An 18,590-nucleotide genomic window follows, 5' to 3' on the forward strand; every position below is an offset into this window, starting at 1 on the left:
CAAACCACAGGAATATTGCTGGGTTTGTCTTTTCTTAGGAAGGTACAATAAGTTTTTTAGCCAAAACTTCAAAAAGGTGCCTAATACATTTACAGCAGTCTAGTTTTCTCATGTTTCAGGAAAACAAAACACTTGCTGAAATAGAATAGCTGCACTTGGAAAGTGTGTCATTTTTATGGCCAGCAAAAGCATTTCTTTTGTAACAGAAACATTTAAAAGTATGTGTAATTTACTCTGGATGACAGTTACTGTTGTATCACTGAGGTAAAAGTCCTCACTCTAGCTACAAAGTCACTTGATCTACAAAAGTTACCTAAACATTCACTATTTTTCATCTGAAAAAATAAATTGTGGTTTTCTACCACTGAGACAATTGGTAAAAATTTTTAATTTTACATTTACTTATGGAATTATGGAGAAACAGCTCTGTGGTGATTGACACAGCCCAGCTTATCTTTGGGTAGTCTTATGAATGCCTTATATTGAATGATTCTATAAATGCCTACTAACAAGGAAAGTCATGCTCCTCATACCAACCAAAATCTCCAAATTTCAGTCCTGTCACTCCCAAAGTGCCTGGAAGAAAATGGATGCTATATGAGCACCTTCTGAACCACAGTCACATCTACTACAGGTCTCAAAGTAGACTATTGCCTGACAGCCTTTCCTGACCCCAGTGAAAATGATGCTTAAAGGATCTCTCTCTCTCTTTAGCTCTAAGTAGTCCAAACAATCTTTGGCTTCAAGGCCTTGCCCCGTTCCCAGTATTTGTACTGTCGTGCAGTTACAGAATGCAGAACTGCACGGTGGTAGAAATGACCCACAGCTAATTGACAGGAGTGCATTTCATTGCCTGACATTTAACCAGAAAAAAAGCAAAGCAACAAAAAGTGCATTTAGAGAGTGTTCTTCTTTAACAGGTTCAGAACATGTCCCAATCTATTGAAGTCTTAAATCTACGGACTCAGAGGGATTTCCAGTATGTTTTAAAAATGGAAACGCAAATGAAAGGGCTGAAGGCCAAGTTTCGGCAGATTGAAGATGATCGGAAGACATTAATGACAAAGCACTTTCAAGTAGGTCCAACTTTTACAGTAACTTCCAAGCCTGTTGGAAACAATGTACTAAGTAATAATGCATGGACTGCTAAGGTCTCAGCTCAAAATGCTCCTACAAGAGCACCATTTAAAAGAAAAGCATAATAAATCTTCCTTTATGATGATAATCTTTTGCTTTGTTCAATTTAATTGTAATAGGGAGGCATTATTAGTTATTAAGTTATTAGTGAAATGTCACTATAAACAAATTCCTCTTCTTTCTGTATCAATGTGCATGTCATACTGAGAAATTTATATTCTTTCAAGCTCCAATGCTAAAGGGGGAGATCCAGTGGAATTAATAGCAAACAAGTAGAGTTCTGTGCTCATAGTGTTCCATGACATTTACTGCAGTTGAAGGGAAGAAAAGCTATAATAAATCAGTTTATTGTAATTTTTATCCAGTACAATTAAGATCTAATTTCGTGTCTGAAGATCTGCCGTTTTGAATTTGGGATAGGGAGGAGGGCAATCACTCCCAGTCACATTTGTGTGATTAAAAAAAAGACTTCCACTGAATTTTAATGACAACAAAAACCACAAGCCAATCCTTTTGTGAGGAAGAAGGGTTGCAGATATTACAAGTAACATTGTGTATTCTGAAAATGCTATTTGATGTACTCTTCAGGAGAAAAATATTTCAAGAGCATATTTAAATTCTTTAAATATAGTCTGATAAATTAATCTTTCACGACTGTGAGACCACAAAATGGGTGCTAGAAAATACATTCTGAGGATTACATTATGTTAAGCAAATATATATTTTTTGAAATGTTTCTGAAAGTTCACATAAAATGAACCTAATTTTCCAATTGGTACTAGAGTTAGATACCTAAATAATTACATAGCCAAGAGGTCTAGGGGTTTTTTTCAGAGCCACTGAATATCAAGTGGGTCTTAATAAAATCGGGAATTAAGTACACTAATGATCTGCCTACCAAGCTTTATAAATTATATCATTGTTCTTAGTTTAGAGCTGTTTGAGCACATTCTCTGAGGTTTTTAGGTAATAGAAAATATCTCCACCTTTTTTTCCCTTTTATCCCTTATTGCTACAATAATAATGCATTTGCATAATTCCATTATATATCCTTTATTCTTATTTTAGTTTTCCTTGGGAATAAAATACCAAAATTTGAATGTCTGATACACAATATCAGAGGTGTACTCCAGTACACCTGGAGTACCAGAGAAATACTCCAATGCTCTAACCTTTTAAATATTCAATATTTCTATTGGCCAGTCATTTACCTTCAGTTTGACAGTTTGCCAGGAGTATAAAACAGAGTTTCAGCCCATCCAGTTACAAAATAATTTAAAAGGTCAAAATACTACAAATATGCTGTTCTGAAATTTAGTCTACTCAAATTCCAGTGCTTTATCTTTCCTGAGACAAAGAAATCATGTTGGATATAACATAACACTTACATCAACTGCCACAAAGTGACAGAACACATCTACCAACTATCTGTGTTGCACTAGAAATTAGTTCTGGTACCACCCATTGCAGCAACAAGCTCTGGAGTGTCAGCAGAAGTCAATTGTTTTTTTAGCATGAAAATACTAGAATCAACTTTATATGATATACTAAAGTGAGATATTCTAAATCTGTGTTTTCATGCTGACCCGAACCAAGGAGTACAAATTTGGTCCAGATCACACTTGAGCATATACTCAGTCTATACTTCACTTTATGCCAGACAGGAGGTACCTGATTGCCACAAGAAGTTACAGCAAGTTTGCTCAAATATGATACAACATCTGGTACAAATCCAACCGGGAATATATTACCTTCACTAATTCAAACAGATTTTATTTTCCTGAGCTGGCCATTCACTGTCCCACAGAACTGAAATCTAAGTTTATAATTTCAAAATGAAGTACCAAAAACTATGGTTTCTGGAGCCATTCTCTCTCTGTCACAAAGCCTGCTTCCCTTGTCATCAAAGAAAAAAACACTATTCATTTTAACAGGCAGTAAGTAGGTTTAGGTTAAGATTTTATTAAAAACAGTTGATTAAAATAGTTTAACTGTAAACAAAAGGACTTCATTTCTTTGTGCCCATTTTGGTAACTGCTGCCATAATGTAATTGGAAGACCCCTTGAGACCAGAAGTAATACTATGAAATCTATATAAAATTACATATCTGCTACATTTCAGTAAAGCAAAATCTTTTGACTACAAGGATTCTTTGAGGTTTTTTACAGAATAGTAACAAAAAACAGTTTCAAACAATTGGTTTAAATTTAGTAAAGCCCCTATTATTAGTGCTTTTAAAAGAATAATTAAGAAATTAAAGACAGACAACCCATATATGCTACAGATTAATACAAATTCTCAAAGCATGAGTCTCAAAAAAAATCTGAGAAAAGGGCAGTTTGAGATTTCAAGATGGAGCCTTATTTTCTTTAGTCAATGTTTAAGAATAGGATTGGCAATGCAGCAACAACTGCACGTGGCAAAAGAAAGCATTGGTGATGTTCCAGAAGAGATGTCAACTGAGCAAGTTCAAAAGCATTTAGTGATGTAGCCGGTTGACACGTACAAATCACAGTTAAGAACCATGGATTTTTACTCAAGAAGAGAAAGTTATCATTGTGACTGGAACAGAAATAAACACTTTTCAGCAGACATTGAGAAAAACAAAGAATTTAGTACTTCTAGGGAATGAAATAGAGATTACCAGCTCACCAATTATGTATGACAGCTCTGTAAACCAGGTGTGATCTTGAACACTACTGTGAGTTCAGGCCTGTTCATCTTCTGATGAAAGACACACTTAGGGGTGGTTTATATCCCCTAGATGGAAACTCAGTGGGTTTGGTTCAGAGCATTTGAAGATAGCTCTTTACTTTCAATAGAAAGACTATTGTCTCATGCATTTAATCTACTGCTTACTACCATTAAGTTTGAGGTGTCTGAGACTTTCACAGTAGACTAATAATAGATCTGTAACTAAAATAAGAATTTTCAAATTGTTTCAATAATCAGGCATAAATATTACATTAAAGGAAATTAGGGGATTTAATTCCTTTAAACATCTCTAATGCACATATGATTGCCTTTAACAGGAGTTGAAAGAAAAGATGGATGAGCTTCTGCCACTGATCCCAGTTCTGGAGCAATACAAAACTGATGCCAAGTTGATCACACAGTTCAAAGAGGAAATTAGGAATCTGTCTACTGTGCTCACCGGGATTCAGGAAGAAATTGGTGCTTATGACTATGAGGAACTACACCAGCGTGTAGTCAGTTTAGAAACCAGGCTTCGTGACTGCATGAAAAAGCTCAGTAAGTTAACAAGTTCATGGGAAATTTGGTCCCTTGGCTGTGCATTTTTAGTTGTCTCTCTTTAGAAAGATTAAGGTTTGGGGGAAGGGGGCATTTTTTGTTTTCTTTGATGAAAGACTGCATTATATTCTGATCTGTGCTACCCTCATAAAAAAGAGTAACTCAACCTAAGGTCAGTTATATCATTCTAATGACATGACATAATATAATGCCTTACTGTACACAGAAGGAATTTGATTAAAAATTATAACAGAAAATTCAAATTCTGAGGTTTAAACCACTTGGAGAGTTACAAATATTCTTTCAATAAAGCTCAGACACTGCTACTAGACTCATCTTTGGGTTGTCAATGTGAAAAAAAGTAGTGAAAAGTAGAATAGAATCAGTTTTGAGATGTCCACATCATAAGCCTGGCATCTTGCTGTATCACCTGAGAGGCCACTCTGACTGTAATGTCTTTAGCCTATAATATTAGTGTTAAAGAGATCTCCCATTCTCCAATTAGCATTACAATCTAACCAAACTTCACATCTAATTTAAAGAGACCAAAGCATAATTTCTGCAGGATGCACAGCAGCAATCCATTGCTACTGCTGCACCAGGCTTACCTCAGACCACCCCAACCTCGGCTGCTCCCATGCTGCCTTTAGAAGTCAAATGTTGAGCATTTTTGAAAATTAGCATTAGCTCAGTATCAGCTACTAAAATTAAGAGCCTGAAGGATCATTATCAAGTGTCAGCCTCAACTTCCATCAGCGATAGGCAACCGGCTTTACAAACACAATGCAGTCTTCCCTCTTCCCAGTCTATCCATGCATTTGGAGATTTCTGAATGGATCACTATTGCAACCTGGATAACTACAGCAAACAATCCAGCCCCTTCATGAAAAATAAACATTTTACAATTTAACACTAAACATGAATAGACTTGAAATTCCAAGGTTTATTCCTGAGACACTGTGATCAGTGTCTCAGTTATCAAGTGTGGGATGTTTACTTTTAAATGCTATCCAGAACATTAAATATCTTCTTAACTGGATAAGCAGAGCCTCCTTATTTTTGTGACGCAGTAGAATGAGAAAAATCTAGGTTAAGTTAGCCTCTTAAATATTTTATTTCTTTATTTTATTCTGGAAGTAGCACAGTGGTGATGTGCTAAAATACATGAAAGACTTCTTCAAACAGAAATTTCTTATGATCCTATTTTCCCCTCAGTACACACACAAAATAGTACATTACTGCATTGACAGAAGGCAGTCAGGAGAAAACAACTGTGGTGCAATACTGCAGCAAACAAGAAAGTTCCTGTGAATAAATAGAATTTTCTGATAGTGCGTGTTCCAGTAAGTTATTAGATACCAAAAATCATCGGTTTAACAAGTATCTTGGTTTTCTTTGCTTTTACAGCATCTTGTTGCAACAGTTGGTGAAGCAATGAGTGCGAGATATATTTTGTATAACGGAATTACTAGGTGTATTGACATCCTATCTACCCTGAATTCCTGCAACACATTCTAATCTCTTGATGTACCTAATGAAAAAAAAAAACCTGTTAAAATTATATACATTAGCAGTAGAGAGAAAGTTTTTGTATAAAATAAATTATTAAGCATACTCATTAACAAAAGGGAGTGGACCTTCTCAAAATGTAACACAGATTCATTCATCCTTAATGGCATTATTCTCTGGTCTTAGATGCTTAAATGATTTTTATGGTCCCCTACTAATGGACTGGCTGTTTTTTTGGCCGATCCCTGTGTGCCTTTACAAGTACAAACAGCCTCACTTTGGCTTCCTGTAACTGCTGAGAGCTGGGGCTGCGTGCTCAGATCAGAGAGCGTGAGGAGAAAGCAGCTTTCATGCCAACACCTGCTTTGTGGCCACATTGGCCATGCTGGAGATGACCCAGCTGTGCCTGTCCATGCCAGCCTAATAGCCAGAAGCCAATGGCCCCACTGTGCCACAGGATCTGGCTTGAATCTTCACAGAATTTGTTGCATTTCACAATAAAATTTTCTAATCAGTGTATGCAATAGCTACTCTCTATTCTTCTCCCTAGCAGGTGTTTTTCAGCAGTATAATGCATTATTTATATTGTCCTGGCCACTTAAAAGGGTTCTTCCATCTGCACAGGCAACACTTTCAACACTCATTACAGTACACTAAGCATTATCTTACTCTCACTGAGGTTTAATAATTACCACAGCAGTTGTGATGACTGAATTTTGCTCCTTCTCTTTGGAATAAGAGAAGGTTCACAATGAAGCTGCTGGGAAATTAGCTGACAAAACTTTCGAAGGGTGCATGCAGCTAAACACGTAGGAATAGAGTGCATTTGATTACACACACCCCAAATTCACATGCCATGTATGGGTCCTTTGCTGACAGTCCTGTAAGTCATGGGTATTTATAAGAGAATGCAGGTTGCACAGTATGCTTGGAACCCTCCTATTCTTGTCATGACATGTTTATGAAGTTGGGTTAAAACTTACATGGGTAGCATTCATAGAATATCGTGACATATAATTAGAGTAGATATATATCAGCTTAAGGTCTAGCTGCATCTGATTATAATGTAGACTCTGAACAATGTTTTACAGTAACATTTTTGTTAAGAATTCAAAAGTAGAATAGTCTATTAATCCAAAGAAGTTCTGTTACATCAGTGGCAGAGGAGCTCTTAGTGCAGGCTTGAGACTATTGATTGCAGTGGTACTTCTACTTCCAAAGCATCCTTCCCTTTGGGATTTCAAGAATTTTACAAATATCATTTAGTATAAAACTGGGCAATAGAGATATAGATTCTTACCCCTATTTTGTAGATGAAGGAACAAGCAGCCCAGAAGTATAAGGGAATTTTCCAAAGATTACACAGCAAGTCATGGCACTTAGGCAGAAAAATCCAGGGACTTCCTCTCAGCAAACTCTAATAACTATATTCTAGTGCTTCCAGGATTCATATTATGCAGGGAATTAGACATACATTCATTAAGAACTAATTCTTCATTCGCTCATTTTAGTATGTTATGACAAATTTGACCATAAGCAGAAAAGTGCAAGCAGTAAACTACTTGGAGCGCATTTGTGCAAGTGCCAAAAAAACCTCACTTCATTCTCCCTTATTTATTACCTACCAAAAAAGAAAAACCATAATAATGATGCTTATGAACACGTCAAAAGAATGTTGTGGTTTTATTTCCCTTGCCAGTCCTTCTACAAGTGATACACTCAGTTGCTCTGTATGGCAGCTACCAATATTCAGTCACATCACAGAGAATGGGACTTTCTACCCATTTCTAGCTATTCCAAAACAGCTCCTCTCCAGCTGCACTATCACAGCCTCCTCCTGGTATTTGCTCACTTTGGAGCCTTCCAGACACATTCTGCCCCATATACTTTCACATCCCACAGGCTGTACAGAACTACATCTATTTTCTCTTCTAATAGTCACTTCATGTTCAACTTCTTCCTTAATATAAATAAATACTGGAAATCATGGACAGACTTGGAAGAGTCCACTGCACAGAATTGTTACAGGAGAGGAATCAAGCCAGAAACACCTGGATTCTACCTATGATATTTCTTGTACAGCTCAGTTTAGGATCTAAAAGACTCTGTGACTGGGATTTTCCAAATACCACAGTCAGTTATGGCTGGGACTTGCTAACGTAGGGCAGCTGCTACTTCCAAAGCCAAGGAAAAGACTGAGATCTCCTAAAAATCCCACTGCTTTTCTGTGTAACCCCATCTGAACCACTTAGGGAAGGAAAAAAAAAAGCCTAAAGTATCACATTTTCTTAGAGTAACTGAACTTCTTCACAGGTGCTAGTATGGAGATACATTTGACCTAACTTTACTAGCATCTGGTCCTTCTATCAGGGAATCAAACTGCTATAAACCAAAACTTTCCATATGTTCCCTTCTGCCAGGAGAAAGAATAAAAAAAAAAAAAAAAGGCAGATCTATGGGTTTCTGTTTAATGAGGAAGGGAATGAAAAATGGGACCTTCTATAGGGCAGGAGGGACAAAAAATCCTCATGCTTCTTACAAAGTGCTCTGTTCTGTTATGCCAAAAAGAGAAGCTTTGTCACTTTTTCAGTCAGCCCCCCAGCTATACAGCAGCTCTCCTAGGAGTCTTCTTTTCTTGATCACTGCATGCTGTCTGGGAATAAAAATCAGAAATGCACTCTGACTCAAACTGCTGATCATTTAGTGGCTGACGTACATCATCTCTTCTCACATTGAACAGCATCTCAATACATTTTGAGAGATTATTCTCTAAAAGCATCTAACTCCTGTGACAGGGATACACAGCTCTGTTCATATAGTTTAAATTAAATGAAGGCTGAAGAGGTTCATTAACTATTAACAATGTGTAACTAACTCTTAATCAGCAAGTGATACATTCAGGATAAATACAACAGAGGAACTGTAGTACTGACACTTCAGCATACAAATTTCTGAATTGCTCTCTAACCTCCAAAAGCTCTCACACACAGAGCAGCACCCAAACAGCCCCAGAGCTGTGTGCACACCCCACAGGGACTCCAAACACTGCCTGCTTTTACCCTGTCCCGCTGCAGCTCTGGGGCCTCGAGCTTGCGTGTGCCCATGCTGCTCCCCCCATGCCCTGGCACTGCCGAGCCCAGCTGGAGTGTCCATGCACCTGCCTCAGGGAGCCCTCACATCTCTGCCAGGGGTCTTCCACAGGTTTTACCCATTCAGAAGCAAACTTTCACAGCACATTATGGGTCCACTTTTAGCTTCCTGGATTTGTTTTTTTCATAGAAGAAACAGTGCTTCAGATTCCAAATTCTTTTTATGCTTCCCGACTAATTGCAATACTGTGTTGTAAAGGCACCAATTAGTATTAGCATACCTTATAACTCATGCATTCACTGTGTTTTAATTAGCCTAGAAACTACAAGTTCAGGAGTAATTGTTATACTGATTTCTTTCTGCTTATGAGTTTTCTGATAACTCATTCCAAAGTATTCCAAATTCAAACTCAAACCTTCAGAAGGGTTATCTCATGCCCACTTCTGAAACTATTTACTAACAGACCACCTAAAAATAAAAGCCTTCACCTTGATATGTTGTAGTCCTCTACCTTTTAAGCTAATAGAAGTTCATGCTGTAGAAAAAGAGCACTCAGCACACAATGCTAGCAGCCTACCTACAAAAGAAATCCAGAATAAAAAATTATGTCCTATCATAACCAAGTATTAAAACCTATAAGATTCTTTAAAATGGGAAATTCCAAAAATATCTTCAAAATACTGCAGCCTAAATAGATTGAGCTATGTCTTTTAATAATGTCTCTTAATTGACCCAGAAAATAGACACAGCCTACCCTGCTCATTGAGGTCTCAGCATGCATTCAGTTATCTTCATTTCTGATGCATCCAACTTCCCTGGCTGTGAACAGCAACTACCCAAGCAGCCTCTTGAGTTTTCACCACAGCATTAACCCCATTCTAAGTGACCCAAATAGGCTGGCATGATACATTCCTTTCCAGCTCCAGAGTATCAAATTCAGGCTTGATGTAACCCTCTATTTTGAGCTGAATAAATTCACTCTCAACACCAGATACTGTTTGTTTTCTACTTATCAGTATAGCACAACCATGTAGCACAGAGAAGCACTTACTTTTAAATTTAAAAAATTGTTTCACTTCTTTTTACATTCTTTTCTTTAAAAACATGCTATTCAACCTAATTACGTGCACACCACTGTGTGATATTAAATCTTGGTAAACACATGAATTCCACCAGGAGCTTGTTACTAATAGAGATCTTATTAATGTCCCCTAAAATATAGATTTTTGAGTTGTTAGGAAGGTCAGCATCCGAGACGGTATTGACTTTCATTATTTCCTCCCAGGCAGCCAAATAGATTAGAAGCCAACCAATACAGCCAAGCTTGCTAAATAATTCTCATACTCACTTTCTTCAGGCAGCCTCCAGTACAAAAGGAGCCATGTGTGTGCCAGGGGGCAGTCGGGCACAAGCTTAGAGCACAGCAATGTTGTATATACAAGCTCATTTTTGTGTCTGCCCTTCACTGCCTTGTTACCCTGGCCAATGGAAAACTGAAACATCCATCAATCCCAGCTTTGTGCTGAACTTTGAGGGCAAAAGAAGCAGGGGGTGGGGAATGATGCCTTCATTTCAATTATTATTTGATGTTCTACACTTCAGCTCAGAAGATATTTTACCAGTTGTATTTTAGCTTATGCCCAAAGATCATAACTGTCCTTCAAAAGATGTAAATACAAAAATATACACCAATAAAATTTTACATGTATATTTTTGCATATTTATATTACTCTTCAATATGGAAAAGTTCCTCCTGTGAAGGTGACAATCAATCTTCAACATAAGCCTGAATCCCCTGGAGCCACTATGTAGTTTGGAGCAGTTGGTCTTGTGCTCTAACTGATGTCAAGGAGAGTTGTGCATTAATGCATTTGTTTTTTTGATTTCAGCATGTGGCAAATTGATGAAAATTACAGGCCCCATTACAGTGAAGATATCTGGAACCCGATTTGGAGCCTGGATGACAGATCCATTGGCATCAGAGAAAAATAACCGAGTACGTTAAGGCACTATCTTTGTGTCCTGGAGTCTTACTTGCTTTATTTTAATCTTTTAAAATATATTTTTCCCTAGGAAGGTACCTTCCTGAGCGTGTTTTTCTACTTCAGTCATTTTCACACTCGAACATCTCCAGAGAAAAAGCAACAGTATTTTTGGAAAAATATTCAAAGACAAAAGTTATCTAAGCACTTTTACTTCATTTACTGCCATTTACTTCAACTTTTTCAGGGTTGACAAATATCTATCAGAACTAACAACCCTTTTTTAATTTCCTTACATATTTAATTGTGCTTAGGTCTTTTACAAACCGGAGTAATCTAAAAACATTGAAATTTTTACTCAAGAACAAGACCCATGATGCAGCACAGCTAAAAATGGCAGGATTAGGGCCCCATATAGGCTCTAGTCAGATCATTTGCTCTATCATATCCAAGTTATATTATTGTTTTGTTATTTGAATCTCCAATAGGATCTCAATTTGGCTACAGTTTTGCGAATATGCTGTCTCCATCAAAGAGCTTTGGAAGTCAAAACACTAGGTTTCATTTGTATGAAACCCACAACATTAATTTTTTTGAATACAGAAAAAAAAAAAAATCAAAGGAGACAGAAAAGGCAACAGAAAAATGACAATAGATAAAGATTTGTGTGCAGCTCTCCTCTGCCCACTGTGTCCCTGCATGTTTGCTACTGACTCCAGAAATCTCAATTACCTTTAGGAGAGCAAGAAACTCTGAGAAACTAAAAGGAGAAAAAGCAAATTGCATGGAGGAAAACCTGGGAGAATGAAAGTTGCATAAAGAACATTAAAAAGAAGTAACAATTCTGTTTTAAGGGGAAAAAATGGCTTTGAAACTTTACTGGTTTCATTGCTATTGTTTTTCCTTTATTAAGAAAATACTATTTTTCCTTGAATAGAGAATCAGCTGAAAATAATTTAACTACATTTGTTCCTAAGTATAAATTCGCATTTATCTCACATGCTATTTCCCATCTCTCTCTTAGATTATTAGTCTCTAGAAATTCCTTTAAGCAAGCACAATAGAGCAGAGGCCCAAAACACTGAATAACTACTAACTGTAGTTAGTAACAGTTGCGTTGAGAGTTCACCTGTACAGGTAAGTTTGATTCAGAAATTCAAGAGTTCCTCCTGCTTTTTAACAGGAATGTGGGGAATTTTGCACTTTCATAGCCTGCTGCACTGGTAAAACTTGTTGTCCTTCATTTTTTGCAAGGTGTTCGTGTAGTGGTTTTGGTTCGCCAATTTAAGATTTCCCCAATTTTAAGATTTCCCAGCCAATGCACCAAAGAATGTGGCAGGTTTCAGTGCTGGTCAATCACCAATGCACTCACTGCCTGCTGTGAGATAGGATTAGGAGAAAGGCAAAGCAGGCTCAAAACTTTAAAAGGGTATAAAGAAGATTTTATCAACAGTAACTAAAAGGAAAAAAAAGTAGTAGGAATCAAAACAAACCCTTCAGAACACTTCTCACCACAACCTTTTCTTTCCCACTGACAGTGTAAAGAAACAAAACCTAAAATTTCGAGTCAGTTTACCACCTCTAAAATAGTCTTTCTTCAGTTCACTGAGGGAGAGAAGTCCCTCTTGTTAATGTTAGGGAGACTTCTCCACAAGAGGAAAAAAACACTGACACTAACCCATGACACTTTCCTCATGCCATATCATGATCACACACCACACACTGTGTTCAAGATGGTCACTCCCAATCTCTGTTTCCTTTCCAGGTCTGGTACATGGATAGTTACACTAACAATAAAATCGTCCGCGAGTACAAATCAATCGCAGACTTCGTCAGTGGGGCCGAATCAAGGACATACAACCTTCCATTCAAATGGGCAGGAACCAACCACGTTGTCTACAATGGCTCCCTCTATTTCAACAAGTACCAGAGCAACATCATCATCAAGTACAGCTTCGACACAGGGCGGGTGCTGGCGCAGCGTAGCCTGGAGTACGCTGGCTTCCACAATGTCTACCCTTACACCTGGGGTGGCTTCTCTGATATCGACCTGATGGCAGATGAAATTGGGCTGTGGGCTGTGTATGCCACCAACCAGAATGCAGGCAACATTGTCATCAGCCAGCTGAACCAGGATACGCTGGAGGTGCTGAAGAGCTGGAGCACGGGCTACCCAAAGAGAAGTGCTGGAGAATCCTTCATGATCTGTGGCACCTTGTATGTCACTAACTCACACTTAACAGGAGCCAAGGTCTACTATTCCTACTCCACAAAAACCTCCACTTATGAGTACACAGACATTCCCTTCCATAATCAGTATTTTCATATATCCATGCTTGACTACAATGCAAGAGATAGAGCTCTCTATGCCTGGAATAATGGACATCAAGTCCTGTTTAACGTCACCCTTTTCCACATCATTAAAACTGAGGATGACACATAATTTTATTTCCCTTACCTCCCTCCCTCAAATCAGTCTCATTTGTGATTAACTCTAAAAGCATCCATCTCTCTCAGTTCCTTTTAATTTACATTTATTTCTTCATTAAACAAAAGCAACATTTTCTACTATGTAATGCATCTCAAATATGGCTAAACCTGTCAAAAATGACCTGTCAGAAATAAAAAGCATCTTAACTCATGATTCTGCAAGGTCTGTCAAGACCTTGTCTTGAAAAGCACTAAGGAGGATTTAAATGGCTAAAGACCGTTTTTACAAGATTATGATCTGCCTTATTTTAGAGTCAGAGACTAATGGTGGCTTAAATGCATGAATGTCTTTTTTTACCTCATTTTCTGTTTTAATATGTTGCTTAACTTCAGGAAACATTTCAGTAGTGTCAGACACATATTGCACATTGTATTTTTTTATTTATTCTGAAAGAAAGATTTAGTAGGAACTTGATTTTCTTAGACAAGGCGTATGATTCGTTTTGCCATCATCCAATTTCAGATGTGGTGCTGTATAGTATGTTTTTAAATCTCTTGCAAACATTTTATCAACAGTATGTATTTCTACCATTGTAATCACCATTGTGCAATTGTATCTCTTCACTTACGTGAAAGTAAACTAAGTACTATTTTTTATAAAATGTATTGAAGCTTAATTGCAATTCTGGCTATGAGTCAATTTAAAGTGGCAAAAATCTGATAAAAGGTTGTTATTTCTGAGAAAGACCAGTAGCTTCTCAGATGCATGATTTCTATTCTCAGCTTTGCTTCCTAGATCCCCTCTTCAACAGCGCTGCTTACTGGCACATTTGCAACTTTGAAGCTTCATACCAGTTCCAGCTTTACAATTGTTTGCTCTGCCCAGTTTTTATCTCCTGCTGCTGGCTTCTCTCTCTCAGTCTTTTTCTCCTACTTTCTTCCCTTCCACCATTTGACTGCCCTTGTTTATGCTTATCCCTGCTGTGACTTTTACAAGCCAGAAGCTGGAAGGGGCTGGTGCCCACCAGCTGAGAGTGGGAGTGCATCTCATGTTTGTGCTGCTCTGGGGTACTGAGGATCAGTGGTAAAAGCCAAGCTGCTCTCCATCTGCCTGTCTTCTTATTCATAATAGGAGAACATTTATCTGTTGACAAAACTCTTCTCTGGAATGACAGTAATCACAGAAAATACACCAGGGAAGGTGCAAAGCCCAGATGATCAGTGTGGCCCCTGCTATTCACCATAATTCTTGTTAGGGAACAACATCAAGGCCAAGCTCTTGCAACGAGGTTTGGGGCTTGCTGGCAGTAGAATTGCTACACCCAAACTGATGCCTACAAGAAACAAATATTTCTGAAAGCTGTGTGGGTTGCTGTACTATCTCATTAGAAACTGGGGGGCAGGGAGAGGCGTGCATAATTGAGAAAAAAAGGAATGAGGTGGTATGTATCTCTTTTGGCAAAAACAGAAAGAAAGTAACATTAAGCACTAGTAATCAGACTTTTTTAATAGCAGGGCTCTAACATAATGGTAAAAGGCAGGTATCTGAAAAATTCTGTGAAAGCTGTGTTCCTCACACTATATGAGCTGTTTTTTATATCCTTCGAAATTGAAAAACCAGATATTTTGTTTGCTGGTTCTTCTAATGTACCAGCTGAGACCACCTAAAGTCTCGTTAACGTTTTCATTATTATAAATATTTGCATCTATATATGTTTACAAGTATGATTTATAATACAAGCCCATGTGAAGATGAACAAATTGCCTTATTTTTCATACCAGTTGCAAAACAAAAACATGCTAATAAGTTTTCAAAAACTGACAAAGGAGGCAAAAAACCAAAAAAACAAACAACAAATGACATTACAACATGACCAGAGAAAAATTATTTTCTTGCTCCCCTCTCCTGTCTAGATGAAATGGTAGCTATTATCCCGTACAATCAGTTACACAGAATTTGGACAGACTCCGTTCAGCTAAATAGACAAATCACTTCCCTCCTGTAACTGACTTTCCTGTATTGACAATGAAATCTCCTCTGTGACATGTGAAAATGTATATAACTACTCATTAAAAAACATATTTTATGTCATACAGGGATGTTTTATGAAAATGGAGTATGTTCAGATTTTTATCAAAAGCCGTAAAACAAACCTCAATCTTTCCCCTGGACAGAGTAACTTCAACAAGATAGAAGTTTTTTCAACCAGTTCAGCATTTGTAAAAGCATTAGTCATTAGATTGAGAAATTAAACTTCTTTCTACTGTATCATAAACTAGAAGAATAGTCACAATCACTTTATCTGAAAGCAATGATTACTAGCATATTTCTTTATAAGAATTTAATACTCTGTAATCTGCATACATACAGTAGTACAGGTTGATAACAGTTCTTACAGTAAGATTACTCTCACCTGATTTCAATACCATTTACAGGGTAACACACTCCTAAATAGTCAAAGGAAAGAAAGAAACACTATTACAGGGTGCTAGAGATGCATGGAAAAGAGGGTTAGGAAAAACACCTTTGTAAAGTGGTTTGCTGAACCAGGATAAATCCTGCCCTTCTAAATTAGTAACAAGGTAAATATTGGATTCCAATATTTAAACATGAAATAACAGCTTCCATACAATTAATGCAAAACATGGCAAGGCATTATCAAGTAACACAGCTGTCTGCTAAGGAGCACTCATTTTTCTGTGAATGTGTTGACCACCTGTCTTTTCAAAATTGGAAATTCCAAAGTAATACTCCCATAAGGCTGAAAAAACCACACCTCAGTATAAGCAGATTTCTTGTTACAAGCTTTGCCTTCATAATTAGCACAAGGAGAAAATCTTCACAATGTAGAAGCAACCTACACCTTTTATAGGTGAAGTATATGCCTTTTGTTATGATAATGGGATACCAGTAGTATGTGGGGGGGACGGACATCTCCTTAAACATGGGGAATTTAATTGTAGAGTCTCTTTCTGTACCTTAATGACCTCCTTTTTCAAGGGGTAAACATGTAAAAGGACCGTGTCACTTCTCCACCCAAAACAGGATACCTAAATTTCACCAAGCTGTGCTGGCAGCAGAGCGGGATGCAGACAACCCCAAACCTACCCCAGGAACACAAGTCTGCCAATCTTCCAGGCATCCTGTCCTAAGGGAGCCTAAGGAAGGTGAACAATGCACACCACAAAGCCCATAGCACTCTCCCTGGAATGGACTGACTACTCCCCAGGACAAAATGGGCAGAACAAACCTTCCCAGAGAAAGCTTCCTGCACAGTAATAATCTTCTATAGACCCTTCTGGAAATTTGTGCTAGTGAGTGGCTACCAAGCCACAAAGGCTGTGCAGCCTGCCCTGTCTGTCACAGTGTGCCAAGCAGACCCCTGGAAGGGTGATGTGGAGCCTCCCCAGCACTGTAATCACTGCTAGCAAAAGATGGGATGCAATTCGAAAAATTGCAAGAAAACAGCTGAGTAAGGTGGATTGACACAAGGTTTTAATCACAGACTGCTTATATCTAAGAATCCTCCTTTTCAGACAAGCCCAGGGGCACTAGCTGTCACTCAGCCCAGCAGGCTGGATCCACAGCAAAGGCTGCTTGTTTCAAAGCACAGCCTAAACAAACCTGTTACCTGGTAATTTGTCATAATCAATTGCTTAGAAAATGCTAGAGTAGAGATGAACAAACCATTCACAGCAAATTACTCATCCAGTAAATTGTATCCTCTTCCAGTTCAAGAATTGCCAGCGAACAGTCTTGATACATACTGATGTTCATGCCAGTGAAAATATTTTTTGGAAATTTGAATAAGCACCTCTTCCTATAAATCACTCGAACATTCCCTGCTGTGAATCTTATATCCTTGACATGCAGAAGGCAATGCTAAGCATTTGGGCATCTTTTCCACAAAAGGCAAATGAGGGCTGCAGCTGCAGATCTTTGAGGCAGAGATGCATCACAGCCTGCTGTGCTGACAAGCTCCCCACACCACTAATTCCCAGGAGAACAACTCCTGCACCATGACAATGTCACAACTCCACCCCACCAGAAGCTCACACTCAAAAGGACTCAAGCATGCAAGCTAACTCCCACAGATGATAAAGCCAAATCCTGAAACTCACTTCCCCACCAAGAATAGAGACCACCTTTCTTCCAGAACTGAAAGCAAAGCCTGTTTTCTAAGCTGAACTTTCCTCAGTAATTCCCCAAACACATGATCATGCATACCCATATACATGGGTATCAACATGCAAGCAAATAAATTTACTATAAAATAATCCTAGAATTATACAGCAATGTTATTTTTTCTACAGAAGAGACCATTTAGGTTATGCAAAGATCATTTTTATGAGGGTTTTGGCATTCATTTAATGGGAAACTTTAGACAGTTACCCAGTACCAAGCTGTGGAAATTATACAAAAAAAAAATTACTGTTTTGTATGGTATAGCTTTTGCCTGGCTCTAGAAAACAGAGATTATACCTTGATGCAGTAGCTATAAACCAGATTCACTAAATTGAAGTGTACAGTTTTCTCAAAACTGCAAACACATCATCCTCCTGAATATTCCAGAATTATGATTAATTACCATTCTTATAATCTGTGGACTCCTGTTGGGGTCAATCAGTGTATTTAGTAAGCATTTCAAGACACCTTCTACAGTGCTACTTCTCTCTTTTTTTCCTCAGAAGCCTCACACATGTAGCATACATACATTGTGTCAGGCCATGAGGGTCATGAACACAAGGGATACATCTTTTCTGCAGCTCTCATTACTCAGGAGGTATTATTCATAAATATAGATAGAGACCCCAGATATCAAAACACTTTCTTCCAATACCACCTCTGGAGGAAATCCTCACTCTTAAAAGACAAATAATTTTTGATTTAATATGAAGAGGAGTTTCAGAAGCTTTTCATTAAAACATCTAGAGTCAAAGACCAAGGATATTTGTCTCTGTCTAAGAAATATAGACTGAGCAGAAAATTCACATTTGCTTAGAATCACAAATTTCTACTCAATCACATGCTTCTTGCCAGCTGAGCATCAGCAGAAGAGCCTGTGGACTTTTCCTGTATCTACTCCTTCAGAACATTCAATTATAGTAATTACATTGCAGAAACATTTTAGCAGTCCAAGTGAAACAAAGCTTCCTCAGGATTTTGTTTCAAAAACGGCACAGTTTTA

General features: G+C 37.9%; 1 protein-coding gene across 1 annotated transcript in view; it reads left to right on the top strand.

Annotated features, from left to right (window-relative positions):
* OLFM3 (olfactomedin 3) overlaps window positions 1–14,078 on the top strand; it is a 53,760-nt gene extending 39,682 nt beyond the window's left edge. Inside the window, exons 3-6 of the mRNA XM_068199691.1 lie at window positions 921–1,076; window positions 4,171–4,390; window positions 10,879–10,985; window positions 12,737–14,078. Of these exons, the coding sequence (XP_068055792.1) occupies window positions 921–1,076; window positions 4,171–4,390; window positions 10,879–10,985; window positions 12,737–13,414 (1,161 nt within the window). The 3' untranslated portion in view covers window positions 13,415–14,078. The remainder of the gene's footprint in view (window positions 1–920; window positions 1,077–4,170; window positions 4,391–10,878; window positions 10,986–12,736) is intronic.
* Window positions 14,079–18,590: the final 4,512 nt, after the last annotated feature.

The sequence above is a fragment of the Anomalospiza imberbis genome, chromosome 9, assembly GCF_031753505.1.
Source record: "Anomalospiza imberbis isolate Cuckoo-Finch-1a 21T00152 chromosome 9, ASM3175350v1, whole genome shotgun sequence".
Taxonomy (NCBI): Eukaryota; Metazoa; Chordata; class Aves; order Passeriformes; family Viduidae; genus Anomalospiza; species Anomalospiza imberbis.